Below are 14,300 nucleotides of genomic sequence, written 5' to 3' on the forward strand. Positions count from 1 at the left end.
GGGTGAGGGCTCGGAGCATGGAAGTGTTTGATGCCCAGGTCCTGCATTCGCCCCCGTGTCTTTGGCTGTGGGGTCTGCTGATGCTGAGGCTGTGATTGGAGGTGTTGGGGTTGAGCTGGGTGAGGGCTGAGCCCAAATCAAGGCTTCCTGATGCAGCAGCAGAACAGAACCGCAGGCTCTGGTGCCTCCTTCCCAGGGGGCTCGGGCTGCTCTGCCTCCCTCCTGCGACCCCCATTTACTTGTGGCTGCCCCATCCCAAAGCCAGGTTGGACACAGGGGCTTGGAGCAAGCTGCTCTAGTGGAAGGGGTCCCTGTCCATGGCAGGGCTTGGAGCTGGGTGAGCTTTAAGGTCCCTTCAACCCAACCCATTCCATGATGCTGCGCTCCTTTCACTGAAGGCATCGTGATGCTGAGGCCATCCAGGACCAGGGCCAAGTCCCCAGAGGACCTGCACTTGGTTGTGACCACAAGTAACCCCACTCCTGTGTTTGTCTTCCCCCAGGGGAGGGATGGCCACCGGCCCTTGTGTGACAAACAAACCCCATAGCCAGGAACAAGGATAAACACATGGTGCAACCGGGGCAGCCGCGCTGAGTCTGCACTTCTGCTATAGGGGAAGATGGAAGGGAACCAAGGGGGGTGTGCTCCGGGGCTCCCATCCCGGGGCTGAGCTTGAACCCACACACAGCCATTGGTGAGCAGGGGAGATGCTCGTCTGCCTCCAGCAAAGATGAGCTTTGAGCATCCAGGGACACTGGCACTGGAAGGGGCAGTTTGGGCACGGACTTGCTCAGAGAAGCTGTGGCTGCCCCATCCCAAGGCCAGGTTGGACACAGGGGCTTGGAGCAAGCTGCTCTAGTGGAAGGTGCCCCTGCCCATGGCAGGGGTTGGAGCTGGGTGAGCTTTAAGGTCCCTTCCAACCCAAACCAGGCTGGGATTCCATGATTCTATGCTTTATCAGGGACCCCTCAATCCAGAGAAGGCAGATGGGAGACACGCCAGGACTTACCTTTACATGGGAATAAACCGCTCCCCCCGTCCCTGAAGTGCAGGGAACACAGTCTGAGCTTTAAACACCCACAAAGAAACACAGTGGGAGGATTACCCCGAGAAGCAGCTGTTTCCAGGTGGGAAACCACCAGCCTTGGAGCCCAAACCAGCACCTAGGGCAGGACCAGGATTTGTCCCACCTCAGCAGAGCAGGGATCGAGCCACACGGCAAGCTCCTGCTCTGGGGTCTGCAGCTGCAGGCACTCCCCATGGATGCCCAGAGGATGCTTCAGTGCCGGGAGAGCAGCAGCATCCCAGGTCCAACATCCCCGCTGCCCTTCACATCACGGCCAGGGATCGCATCCAGCCAACACCGCCCTCCACCCCGGGGGCCTTTACGCACGGAGCTCCCACCACGAGCCAGAGGACGAGGTACGAGGCTGTTTGCTTTAGCTTGCACAACCAAAAGGCCGCCGGGACAGCCCGGAGCGCTGCCACGCTGCGCCGCTTCCTCCTCGGAGCCCAGCTCCAAACAGGAATCACAGGAATGTGCTGCTTTTTCCATGTCGTGGTTTATTCCAGTGGGGAGCTGTTTACCGAGCCCGGCTCCTCTCTGCATCAATCACAGCCTGGCTTGGGTTGAAGGGACCTTAAAGCGCATCCAGCTCCAAGCAGGGACACCTTCCGCTGGAGCAGCTTGCTCCAAGCCCCATCCACAGGGAAGAGCTTCTGCCTAAGAGCTCATCTCAGTCTCCCCTCTGCAGGTTAAAGCCATTCCCCTTGGCCTGTCCCTACGTCCCTTGTCCCAAGCCCCTCTCCAGGTTTCCTGGAGCCCCTTTAGGCACTGGAGCTGCTCTAAGGTCTCCCCTGAGCATGGTGCTGCCCCCTCACCATGCTCCTACCACTGGGGCCATTGGGGTTTGTATGGGGGATCCCTCACCCTCCAGAACACATCACACGCAGCTTAGGGAGAGGAGCCACGTAGAGCATGAGGGTGGCAGAGCCACCCTGGGGGCTGTGGGACAGGGCGACCCAAGGCAGCGCAGCGCAGAGGACTCGGTGACCCATCCATCCCCGCCAGGCTCAGTTGTGATTTAACCAGATCCCCCTTCCCCGGTGTTTGCTCTGGAGCAATGGCCCAAACATCAAGGGAGGCGTTATCTGCACCCAGCCTCACGTGTGGCATCTCCCAAGGCTGCAAACAACCTCCCTGCCAAGCTCCCAGGGACCCACGGCTGCGTTTTGAAGCCACAAAGTTAGGAAAACACTTCCCGTGACCACATCTCCTAGGACCCCATTGCTGCTCGATGCCTCTCCAAGAGGCAGAGGGATGATCCCCCCCCCATGCCAGCATGGCATTGGGACTGCAGCTGCCTGGTCCATGGGGTCTGATGGCACAGAGACTCCTCTGGATGCAGCAGGAGTCTCACATCCTGACCCAGAGATCACGGTGTCCATCCCTGCATCACCGGTCCTGCGGCACCACCAATGGTGGTGCTCAGCTTGAAGGGTTCATCCCCACCCTCTGTAACCTCAAACTCTTCGAGACATCAGGTAACTGGAGATGAATCAATGCTGTTAATCCCTCATTGATAAATACCATAAAGCAATATAAATAACAGTGTCTCTGTGTTCTCCTCCTCCCATCCCTAGTGAGCAGCACAGCACTGCCGAAGACTGGCCCCAGCCAGAGCCAACAGCATCCCCCAAGGGAGGAATGTGGGCTTGGACCCCATGAGATGAGCTGAACATCACCTTCCAGCTCCTCGGATCTGCTTTAGGGAACAGAGCAGATGCCTCTGAAACGTCCAACTCCGGCTCTACGGCAGCCAGAACTGGGGCTGTGAAGGCAGAGACACGTTAATCCCTGCTGGCTGCTGCAGGAAGAGCTACTGAAAACGCGGATGTATCTGGCACAGCCCCAGCAAAACCCCTTGTGCTGACCTGGAGTGGTTGGGAAGTGGGAAAGGTTGGGTTGGGATTAGGTTTGAAAAAGGAGGAAGGCGTCCATGAAGCAGGTCCTGATGCTTTTGGGATGCTGTGGGCACGGGAGAGGAAGCAGCTCCATCGCTGGGGTTTATGGTGATAGATGTGGGCTGAGGATGGGAATGGCACAAATGGAGACCCCCCCCAAGCCTTGTGATATGGTTAGGGAAAGGTGTACGTGGTCCCAGACTGGGAATGAGACAGCACAGACATAGCCCTTGCTGCGACCTCATTAAGAGTCATCCTTCCCAAACAAGCACGTGGCTCTTTGGTTCAATACTGATTTCACCTATCAACAAAGCCAAGTTTATTTACATCAGAGACTAGGAGCCAGGGCGAGCAACTCTGACATAAACTGCCTGGCTAATGCAACGTATCCTCGCCGTGCTGGTTGCTATGGGCACTGGGCTCTTTAAACCCAGTCTATAAACATTAACGGTGGAAGGGGATGAGGAAACTTACCTAAAAATAAACCACTATGCCCAAGTCTTTAAGAGGAAAGTTGAGGGGATGGCGATTAAAACAGATCCTTGTGTGATGGGGAGGAAACACACACACAGCATCCGTGAGCTCGGCCCAAGGAAACAAGAGGCTGGACTGAAAAGAAACCAACGCTTTTAATTCCTGCTGAGCAATGCCCGAAGGGTGAATTACAACATGCAAAAGCAAGAGGAAATGGGACCGTGAGGTGACACTGAGAAAAGGGAGGACCCTCTGTGGAGGGGACAACGTGATGCTGAGATGTGGTACCGCATCGTGATGCTGAGATGCGACACCGCATCCCGGAGAGTCAGCAGCAGTGCAGGGGGAGCTTCACACTGCCTCTTTTTTGGTCATTTACAGCTTATTTCTCCAACTGTTCTGGGAATCTGTAAACACTGAGCCTGAGGGTCTGGAGCATCACCCCTGGGATGCGTTCATTCAGGGCAGGATCCAGCACCGGGCTCTTTGGGACTTGCAGAGGCTGGTGGTAAGGTTGGAGGGGCAGATCCATAGCTGGCTGCTGTGCAGTGCTAAAGGCAGAAGCAGCCCTTCCCCTCCCTCCCATCGCAGTGGGAAACAGCTGGAAGGCACTGGGTGGTGGGGAAGGGAAGGCAGGACCCTCATGTGGGAAAAGGAAGGAGCCAGGGCATGGACACGGCCAAGGATGGGGTATCTGCAGGGCGCAGACGGGGATTGACTCTTCCCTTTGGTCTTCTCCATGCTGCAGTTTCCCCATGGATGGCTGCCAGCCCTTCATCACCCCTGGGTGGTGGTTTAGGTTGTTCCTTCACTTCTTCATGCTCTTCAGTCACCTTTCCACATAGTGTGGAGATGCTACAGGCGGGAAACCACAGCTCTGGATGGGGAAATTCCCCTCTCCCAGAAGAGAGAGGGTTTGTTGTTGGGTTCACAGCAGGTTTTGGGTTTACAGCAGTTTTTCCTTTCTTCCTTCTCCAGCCATGCCTGAACACGTCAGGAGCTCCTGAGCCCTCCCCATTGCTTCACCTGAGCCTTTCTCTTCCCCTGGCTCTTCAGCAGCATCTTCAGTTGGTGCTTCCCCACTCTCAGAGGTTACTTACAGAAAGGTCCCAGTGTCTCCATCACCTCTTGCCCTCCAGTCCAGGGCTGGTGCTGAACTGCTTCTTCCCCTGCAGATCTCCAGTAACAAGCTGGGAGGTCCCACCTTCAGTGACCCGGCAATGGGGACAGAGACCTGGGGACAGGGACCTCCATCTCCTGCAGCGAGGAGGTGTTCCTCCCCTTGCTTCCAATCCTGCGGGGTGCTCAGTTGGCTCATTAAGGGGTGCTGGGCTAATCACAGGATACATCTCAGTAGGAAAACGGGCAAACGGGCCAGCGTGGGGACGCTGAGCGAGGTATCAGAGACGTTGCTTTGCAACAGGCAGAGAGACATGAGTTTGTTAGAGACCTCACCTACAGCACCTCACCTATGTGCTAGAGCATCTTCGGTTGGGGCAAAGGCTATGGGGCTGCCAGAACCTCAACTGTGATGGCACTTGGGCTTGTCCAGCCCCTCCAACCAAAAGGAAGCCAAAGCAAAAGGAGTTTCTGGGGTGCCCATGTGCAGAAATGCTCCTGGCTGGGGCAAGGAGCAGCCTTGGAACAGGGATGCTCTATTTCCCTGTGGGGTAATGCCTCACATGCCCTCTCACACCATCCTTGCTGCTTGTTGGAGCACCTACCGTGGGCAATAACTGCTTTTCTCTGCCTGATTTAGACTAAGCTGGAGCCTCAGAGCTCCCCAGCATCCTGCCCTCGCACTCTCAAGTATATAATCAAAGCAATTTGGGGGTTGAGTGTCAAGAGGCAGCCACAATCACTGCTGTGTAAAGCCTTACTGTATGGGGTTTTGTGGAGGCTGGAAGCTCAAATCCATGGGGAAGGGCAGGAAGGGCTCTGGAGGAGCTGGGAAAGGCAGGGCTGGGCAGGGATGCATTGGGAAGGGGTGAGGGGGTGCTCCCATCCCCATCTAACGTGCCCTTAGGTGTGAAGCAGCCCCTCTTGCTGCAATGCTCATTGGCAAACATACCTCTTGCTACTTGCTCTTGGCTCCCTTCTGTTTCTGCCGATATATTTCCTCTGTGAAGGGCCTGTAGTTGGGAAGTTGGGGGGAGAGGGGGCAGAGACACGAGAGAGGGGCAAAAGAAGGGGGGGGGGGAAATTAATATAAAGATGACTGCATGCTTTCTGTTGGACCCAGAAACTCTGCCCTTTGCAGGCTGGCCTGTGACTATCCCTATGGCAATCCCTGGCTCCATCTCTCCGGGCTCCAAGCTGGGATCATCCCTGCACCAAGCAGCACGAGGCTCAGCACACGCTCAGACTCCCCGTGCGCACCGAGCATCCTCACCTCCCTTTGCATCTCCTCCTCTATTGCAAACACAAAAGACTCTTCATGCTCAAGTACTACTGCTGCTCCTGGGGATAATTCAGGGCTGCTCTGTCCTGGGCTGCCGAGCTATTGTGGCACCAAACAGGAGAGAAGCCCATGCAAGGAGCTATACAATACAAGCTCTTCTTGCAGGGTCTCTTGAGATGACAGAATGAATCCTCTCACTGCCTTCCTTATTGCTCTTGTATCAGCAGAAACAGGCACCAGAATGGAAAGATCATCTCCTTTTGATAGGAATAAACCCCAGCATCTATGTTCCTATAACTCAGCAAACAGTTGCAGGGTGGAATCTGCCCATTGTGAAAACAACTGAGAAACGATCCTCTTGTTTTCCTTCTTCCCTGCTGAATCCATTGGAAAACCCCATCCCTGCCTGTGCTGCTCCCCAAAACCTCACGAGTTAAGGCTGGTTGGGATCACTGGAAGCTCTTCAGTGGCACAGAGCTACTCACCCCTCATACAGCGTGGCGATTGTGTAGGACACTGCCACGACTGCTGTCAGCAAAAGGCCAGCTGGGCTTGCGTGCCTGTTTTGAAAGAGAAGAGCAGGTGAGTAGGAGGGCTTATGCAAGACCTGGTTTAGAAAGTGAAATGAGAGGCTGGGCTCCCCTCTTCCTCATTAAACAGACGTGACTAAAAGGGCTGGGTTTGTATAGCTAACGTTAACTGTCTCAGACAGATGTTCCTTGGCAAAGCCTCTTCCCCAGCCTTTCTGATCCCTGCACGCCTCTGCTAAGAGAGCTTCTGCTTTGATGCTAAATCCTGAGATTATAAAGCTGTTTAATAGCTGAGCAGCTGCTTACATATGGCTCTGGCTCCCATCCAGTGTGCTGGAAGGGCAGTGCCTGATGTGCACAGGAAGATGGGCCACCAAGGGCGCGGGAGATACTTGGCAGATGGAGCAGTGTATGGCACCGTGACACCCCAATGGCACTGAGTCATTGCAGGGATGGGGATGGAGAGGTCCATACCTGCCCCATGAAGGGTGCTAGGGTGGGTGCTGCGTTGGGGCTGGGGGCTTGGATCATGTTTAAATCCATTCCAAGGTGTTTAGGAACAGGAACACGTCCTACACCTCCCAAGGCCAGGCATAGGGGACCGATGCCACCCGCTGCACTGTCTGGTTGTGGCACTCGAGGGCTCTGGCTGTCTGGTTCACCACAGGCACCACATCCCCCAGACACCCTTTCTGCATCCTGCACCTCCTGCTACTGGCTGCAAGCATTGCCCTTAATGAGGATGCTGCTGACTGCCTTTAATTGCTGCTTGCAGCTCAGAGGGGGACAAGAGCTGGTTGTCAGCACAAAAAGGAACTTAGCTGGTCCTTGGTGAGGATAAACACCCTGCAAGCCTTGTGAAAACATGCCTTCAGGGAGACCAACCTAAACCTCAGCCTGGACCCGCTTTCAGGTACCACTTGGTCTAATCAGTTCCTGGAGAGCCAGACACAAATCTTCCCCTTTGCACTGTTTCCATTCTGCACTAAGTTCTTTCCCTCATTAGGAAGCACTGGGCAACTTCTTCCCCTCCCAACCCCCTGCTATTACATGCTTAGTCATGTCTCCTCCTTGATTCCTATCAGAGAGAACAAATTTGCATGATTGTTTGTTGACAGCAAGACCTCTAATTGCATCATTTGGCTGCAGCTCCAGCTCTGATTTACACAGCCTGTTGCCATGAGTTAAAACACTTCCCTACCAGAGATACACAAAGCTGTCCCCAAACAGCTAATGCTCCATTTGTCTTGCAGGAGAAATGAGGCTGCTCGACACGGGCAATGAGAAGCATTTGGGTGAGTTGTTTCTCTCCTCTTAGGAGCTAGCCCTACTCATTGGGCAACAGCTCAGTGTTGTAGCAGTGCTGACAATGAATCAGCCACAAAGATTGCATGGCCTCAGTAGGGCTTTTTTTGGGGTGAGAAGTCTGTCCCCAATCCTGCTGCAGCTCCCCAAGGCTGCGGGTTGCCTGTAAAAGCAACAGGAGGGATTTGCATCCTTCCCCATCAGCCTTACTGGTCCTGGATATTGGATGTGGGACACCCGCTTTGTCCTTTCCTCCTGGAGCTCTTGTTTTCATGCTGACCTTCTCCAGTGCATGTGGTGGACATGGTTTTGGTGCAGTTAGTTGAGCTGGGGATAGCTGCAGCATCCTGCAAGGGAGAAACCAGCTGCTCTCACCCCATGAGATGCTTGTAAGGCTGGACTGGAGTAGGAAGGCAGGCTGCCTGGTGCGCTGCCAGGCTCGCTTACGTACTGTGCTATGTGCCCTTACGGAGGAAAATGAATCAATCCTTTGGGCTCTGATGGTACGATATCGAGTGTGATACATCACCAAAGGAGGACAGATATGCTCTATGTGCCAGGTCTGACCAGAACCAGGCTCATTCCTCCGGCATCCCTCCCACTGCCACGGAGCTGGGACGTCAGCTCGGGCACCTAACGTCTTCTGAGAGCTCCGGGACCTCAAAAGAGACCTGGACTCCCCAATAAACCTCAGCATCCTGAGCTGGAGCATGTCCAAAGGACAATGGAGCTGGTGAAGGGTCTTATGGACCCTTGGGCACAAGTCTGATGAGGAGCAGCTGAGGGAACTGAGGTAGTTTAGTGTGGAGAAAAGAAGGCTGAGGGAGACTTTACGCTCTCTACAGCTACCCAAAAGGAGGATGTAGTGAGGGAGGGGATCAGTCTCTTCTCCCAAGTAACAAGGGATAGGAGCGGAGGAAATGGCTTCAGGCTGCATCAGGAGAGGTTCAGACTGGATATTAGGAAGAACTTCTTCACCCAAAGGGTTGTCAAGCATTGGAACAGGCTGCCCAGGGCAGCGGTGGAGGCACCATCCCTGCAGGTATTTAAAAGACACGTAGACGTGGCACTTGGGGACATGGTTTAGTGCTGGCCCTGGCAGCATTATGTCAATGGCTGGACTCTGCGACCTTAAAGGTCTTTTCCAACCTCAGTAACTGTGATTCTATGAGCTGAGATTCCAAACCACACCACGGGAAGGGCTGTGCAGAGCTTCCCCAGGGCAGGCGGGCGCTGTCCCGGTGCCGCTTTGCACAGCTCCAGCAATTTCAGAGCAATTACTGATCGTGCCTCGCTGCCCTTTATTGTGGCAGCCTTTGAACGAGGCAAAGGAGGCAATTACAACGCTGTCTCGAGCTGCTTTTGCCTGTGATTGCAGTGGAAGAGCAAGCATCACGCAAGGCTGCTCTCTCGCGGGGGTGAAGAGGAGATTTCTGTGTCATAAAGAGCTCAGGAGAGCTCAGTGGGTTCCATAAAGGTCCTAGGAAACGATACGATGCTGATCTTAAACTCACTTTATAATTCCTCCTGGTCTAATTCCTCCTTCTGCACTGTTTTAGGGTGGTGGTGCTGGTTGTGGTGTGGTGCTGGGGGGCTCCTCCTGCCCCAGCTCTGCCCCATTCCTTTCTTCCCTGTGAGGGTGCTGAGGTGCTGGCACAGGGTGCCCAGAGAAGCTGTGGCTGCCCCATCCCTGGCAGTGCTCAAGGCCAGGTTGGACACAGGGGCTTGGAGCAAGCTGCTCTAGTGGAAGGTGTCCTTGCTTGGAGCTGGATGAGCTTTAAGGTCCCTTCCAACCCAACCCAATCCCTGATTCTACGATAGTGGCCCACTACACTCTCCAGGCTCCCAAGGGAACACAACCAGGGTTTGGTTTTCCTCCTGGGCAAATACATAAAATGTGAGATCAAATGAAAACCACATAAAACTTGTTACACAGAACAGAATACATTGCTCATTTGCTGCTAAATTACAGCCTATTCATTTCCTCCTAAGCAGGCTATTAAGCTGTGTTGTATCACATGAGGAGTGTTTCGGAAGCGTTATCACCGTGCTGGTGGGGGAAAGGGTGTGTTGGCTTGTTTTGCTTTTCCCAGAGGTAATTACAGGGCCTCCCTGATCCCTGGTATCAGTGCCCTGCCCCTGCTGAGTGACACCCGGCATGACTCTAGCCCTGCCTGTTGGTTTTTCCACGTGCAGAGCCTGCCAAGGACCTCACTGCGCTGCGGAGCCTTTGCTGATGCTTCCTTTCCCCTTTCAGCACCCGGCTGTTATTTGTTTCCCTACTATTAATGCCGTGAGTCTTTTATGGCAGCAGCAGATTTTGCATGCCCAGAAATAGCCAGGAGGTGAGGAGTCCTGGCATGGGGCACGTTCCCTGCCATGCTGCTGCTGGCTGCCAAAGCTAAGTGCATCTCTGTCCCCTGATGCTGCATGTACTCACATGAGAGACCAGCCCAGGTAGACGGCTGTGCTGCCCCAGTACATGGGATTATCCAGGACGCTGAAGGGGAAGCTGGTCACTTTTGCCTCCATCAGGATGCCAAAGTAATCACCTAGAGAGCAAACAGAGGGGTTCTGGTTAAGCACCATGGAGCTGGGAGGTGCAAGGGGGGGGGGTGCTGGCACAATGATACCCTCCTTGTGCCACAGGGCATCCCTGCCAGGGCTGCAGAGCGAAGGCAAAGGAGGGGTTTTGCTGCCGATTGCCAGGCTGAGGGAACAGCAACAAATAGGTTGGCTGCTTGCTCTGTGCCTATCAGCTCTTCCAGGAATGGCTCTTTGCCCACGAGGGAGCTCTGTGCATTGCAATGAGGTTATGGCAGCCACGTCCCTCATCAGCAGGCAGCTCTCGAGGTCCCAACTGGCTGATTCTGCCTTTCTCATCCGAAAACCGCCTGTCTGATGCCACTTGACGAGGAAGCAAGTGCATGGGATCAAATCCATTTAATGGGGAAATAAGCCCAGTGCGCTGTAATGGTCTCTCGAGATGCCCTAATCATGACCAGCACCATCACCAAATGCCCTCATTTAGTGTCACCCTTTGCTCACAGTGCAGAGAATTTCTCAGAACGTCAGAAAATAGCACCTCTGCCTACAAAACACTCGATTATCGACACGATGGTGATGATAATAGGGGATTGTCAACGGTAATGAGGGAAGCTTTCAGAGCTGTCAGCACCCAACCAGCTTCCTACCTACCTCGGAGCAATCCTTCCACCCTCCTGAAAGGAGCCTGGAAAAGAGGAGATGTTGTGCAGGTTGGGAGCAGCATTTTTGGGGGACGGAAAGGACCGGGTTGCGCATCTCTGACTCCTGTTGGTCTCACAAGCAGGACCACAAAGGACTTTGCTCCATGTCCATTGTACGAGATGCAGGTGAGGAGCGGTGCTGATCCATCAGCCCAGGAGCTGCCATCACCCTGCATCGTGTTCCAGGTTTGCTGCCAGCCTGTTCCCTGACCTTGGGCAAATTCCCTCCATCCCTCCCAGCGCTATTGTGCGCCGATCATAATATCAGTCTTTCTTATAGCGCAGAGGGTGGTGAGGATTAATGTATGGTGAGAAAGTGCTTGGAAATCCAGATAAAAGGCATTACAGAGTGCAAACTATTCAAGGTTATGATTATTACCTGGATCGTGGTGTAATTTCTCTGACCTCACATGGTGCAAAAACATTTCTTATCCTTAATAAACAGCGCCTGCCCAATTAGACAATGCTTTTGGGCTTTAACTACAGGCCACTAAGTGAGATAATTGCCTCGTATTCATACTATATGTTCTCACAGTTACTTGGCAATGCATCTCCGAGATTGTTCCGGGAGAAAGAACACATCACCCCCTGCCACAGCCCATTTCTGTGCTTTTTTATGTGTCAAAATGCTTCATTATCCCCTGCCTGCCCTCGCCTCTGGGCTGAATGCCTCGCTCCCCAAATGATGCTGGCACTGGAGAGGGCTGCACAAAGCTCTGGATCCATGGGGCTTATCTGTACCCTGCACCAGTGGGGCTGCGGATCCTCTGGGCAAGCTCCCTGCAAGCAAGAGCACACAGCAGCTGGGGGGAGCAGGCTGCTCCCCCAGGACACAAGCTTTTCCAATGCAAACCCTACCTCTAAACCCACACAATTCAAAGGACACAATCACCAGAGAGGACCTGCAATGTTTTTACATCCAGGCAGGTGCTAATAAGGGCTGTGCTGCTTTGCACAGCATCAGCCTGGGCATCATCTGTGCCACCTCAAATCAGGAATCAGCTCCTTGTCAGGCTGAGGGACTTTGGCATGTAATTTGGGTTATTCTTTGCTGGAGGTGAGTGTCACCAGCTCACTGCTCAGGGCAGACAGCAGCAAAAAGCCATCTGATGCACTCTGCAAGGTACCCAGAGCTGGACCTGGGCTGAAGCATCACTTCTGCTTCTCCACCAGCTTCACCATAGCCCAGTAACAGACTTTGGTCAAGTCAGCACTGGAAGAAACCATGCTTGGAAGTGAGACAGATGGGCTCAGATGGGCAGAGCCACCACTCAGTGCCCTCCAGGAAGCCAAGCCTATGTTTGTCAGGAAATGGGGCACAGAGTGAACTGATGCTCCAGTCCCTGTAAGGGCACAGCGCAGAGACAGCACACCAGGAGCACTGCTCTGCAGGGGAGAAGGCTGCTGGGATGAAGGGGTGCATCCAGCCACCGCAAACAGAGGCTGGGGTCAGGGCTGCTGCATGGGAGATGGGGTGGCACGGAAAGGTTTTGACTAACGTGGCTCCTGCTGCACGGTTTAGCCCACACTCAAGAGACAAAGGCTCTGTAGCCTACCCAAAGCTTAAATGCGCTGTTCAAGAGGGATGTAACAGGCAGCCCTGATGGCAGTGTCTGTGCCCTGCCTGGTTCAGCCCTCACTGCTGTAGGAAAACCCTAATGGAAAGAGTCAGCTGCTGTTCCAGTAGGGTTTGGAGTGTTTGGCTGTCCAAGGTGCTCCCATAACTTCACTTGAGCTCAGGTATCAACTGTGAGAAGCAGCTGGATGCTCCCTTCTTGCCAAAGCAGCACAGCTCTTTGCTACCTGCAGTCAGAAGGGCTATCGCTGCTGGGGTCCCTGCTCCTCCTGCAGTGCCAGCACATCCATAACACCCTCTGTGCAGGAAGACACTGGAAGTAGCAGTCCCAATGGAGTCCTGAACAAGAGAACATCCAATATGAATCATGGAGTAACAGAATGATTGGAAGGGACCTTAAAGCTCATCCAGTTCTGACCCCCTGCCACGGGCACGGACACCTTCCACTAGAGCAGCTTGCTCCAAGCCCCTGTATCCAGCCTTGACTCTTCAGAGATCCTTGGATACCTGCAGACCCTTTGTGTCTTCCCTGTGGCTGGGTAAGAAACCACCCTGAAGAGCATTCTCCATCCAAAGTTTGCTGACTTGGACTCGTGGGGGCTTACATGGAGCTGAGAAGCCATTATCAGTCCAAGGATGGACGCTCTATGAGGCTCCAGCTTGACCACGCCTCTGTGGCACAGAGAACCCAAGCCAGCCAGGGTCTTGGCATCTCCCTACCCTGACTCAGCTCTGCCCTGCTGCCGTCGTGCCCCAGCTAGCACAAAGAGCTGGCCTCACTCCCTGCTGCGTCATGCAAGGCTTGGAGCCAGTGCACTGGTGACAGGGAGAGCAAGGGAGGATGAAGAACAGTGCCCGACAGGGACCACTGCCACCTTCCCCTTCCCTGCCGCAGGGGACATGGGAGCCACCAGCCACGCAGAGCAGAGAACAGAGCCACCCTCCCTGCTTACGCTGAGCCTGACTCACTCGTGTTTGGTTTTCTCCCAGCAGTTCAAGTCCAGTGGATCCTCCTGGTGGGATGAATCAGGCTTTACGCAAACAAGCCCAGTCCTGGCTGCACTTCAGGAGCATCGAAGCAGCTCTTGCTGGCGGATACTCCTGTGCCCAACCCCTCTTCATGCATAGCATCACTCCTTTGAGGGCTGCAGGTGGAGGATGCCAGTGGTAGCTGAGGGACAGGGATGCACCAAGTGGCTGCACGACCGATGGCTGAGGACACGCATTGAGGAGTGCTGAGCTCTGTTTCTGGCAGCGGGATCTTGGCCAACTCACCCTGTTTGTCCGCAGGTCCGCTTGAAACCAGGAAGGATTATTCCCTCCCTCCCTCCCTTCTTCCTGCCGCCGCTGCAGGAGCTAATTGAATTTGGCTTGTAAAGCACTTGCAAAAGCACAGCCTAAACGCGGTGTCAAAGTGGGGCTGTCGTTATTGGAGCCAGCGGGAGCTGCCCCCCTTTCCTCATCTATTTATTGTTGCCGTCTCTATTCTATTTTGATGAATTCCACACATACTGGCATGGTTTTAAAGTCAACAGCACTAACAGAATGACTAGACGTGAAACAGGCACAGTGGAAAACGTCTTCTTGCCATTAAGTGGTAGATAAAAGAATCTGTCAGCCAACGGCAGGTTTACTGCAGAAGGAACAGCAAATGAGGTCCTGCTTCTGGGCACATGCCACTGTATAAAGCCAGTAATGGCATGGTTAGATCATGCTTTGGTATCATAAAGCCAAGACCAAAACTAACAGCCCTGAAGGCACGAGCGAGGGAATTCTGAAGGACTTTGCCCTACCAAACAACC

The 14,300-nt window shown here is 54.1% G+C and overlaps 1 protein-coding gene across 5 annotated transcripts in view; it reads right to left on the reverse strand.

Moving 5' to 3' along the window:
- Positions 1-5,134: 5,134 nt before the first annotated feature.
- Positions 5,135-14,300, reverse strand: part of PEMT (phosphatidylethanolamine N-methyltransferase) — a 41,201-nt gene continuing 32,035 nt past the window's right edge. For 2 of the 5 annotated variants that reach the window (XM_061473382.1, XM_061473383.1), the window contains exons 5-7: positions 10,115-10,226; positions 6,325-6,399; positions 5,151-5,570 (exon numbers count right to left, since the gene is read on the reverse strand). In XM_061473382.1, coding sequence (XP_061329366.1) covers positions 5,516-5,570; positions 6,325-6,399; positions 10,115-10,226 — 242 coding nt within the window. In that variant the 3' untranslated portion in view covers positions 5,151-5,515. Of the gene's footprint in view, positions 5,571-6,324; positions 6,400-10,114; positions 10,227-14,300 lie in introns of all 5 variants that reach the window. The other 3 variants (XM_061473384.1, XM_061473381.1, XM_061473380.1) reach the window with 3 other exon arrangements.

Source organism: Pezoporus flaviventris, unplaced genomic scaffold (assembly GCF_033815535.1).
Source record: "Pezoporus flaviventris isolate CSIRO_AGI_PZ_B2104156 unplaced genomic scaffold, CSIRO_AGI_Pfla_v1 ptg000078l, whole genome shotgun sequence".
NCBI lineage: Eukaryota > Metazoa > Chordata > Aves > Psittaciformes > Psittacidae > Pezoporus > Pezoporus flaviventris.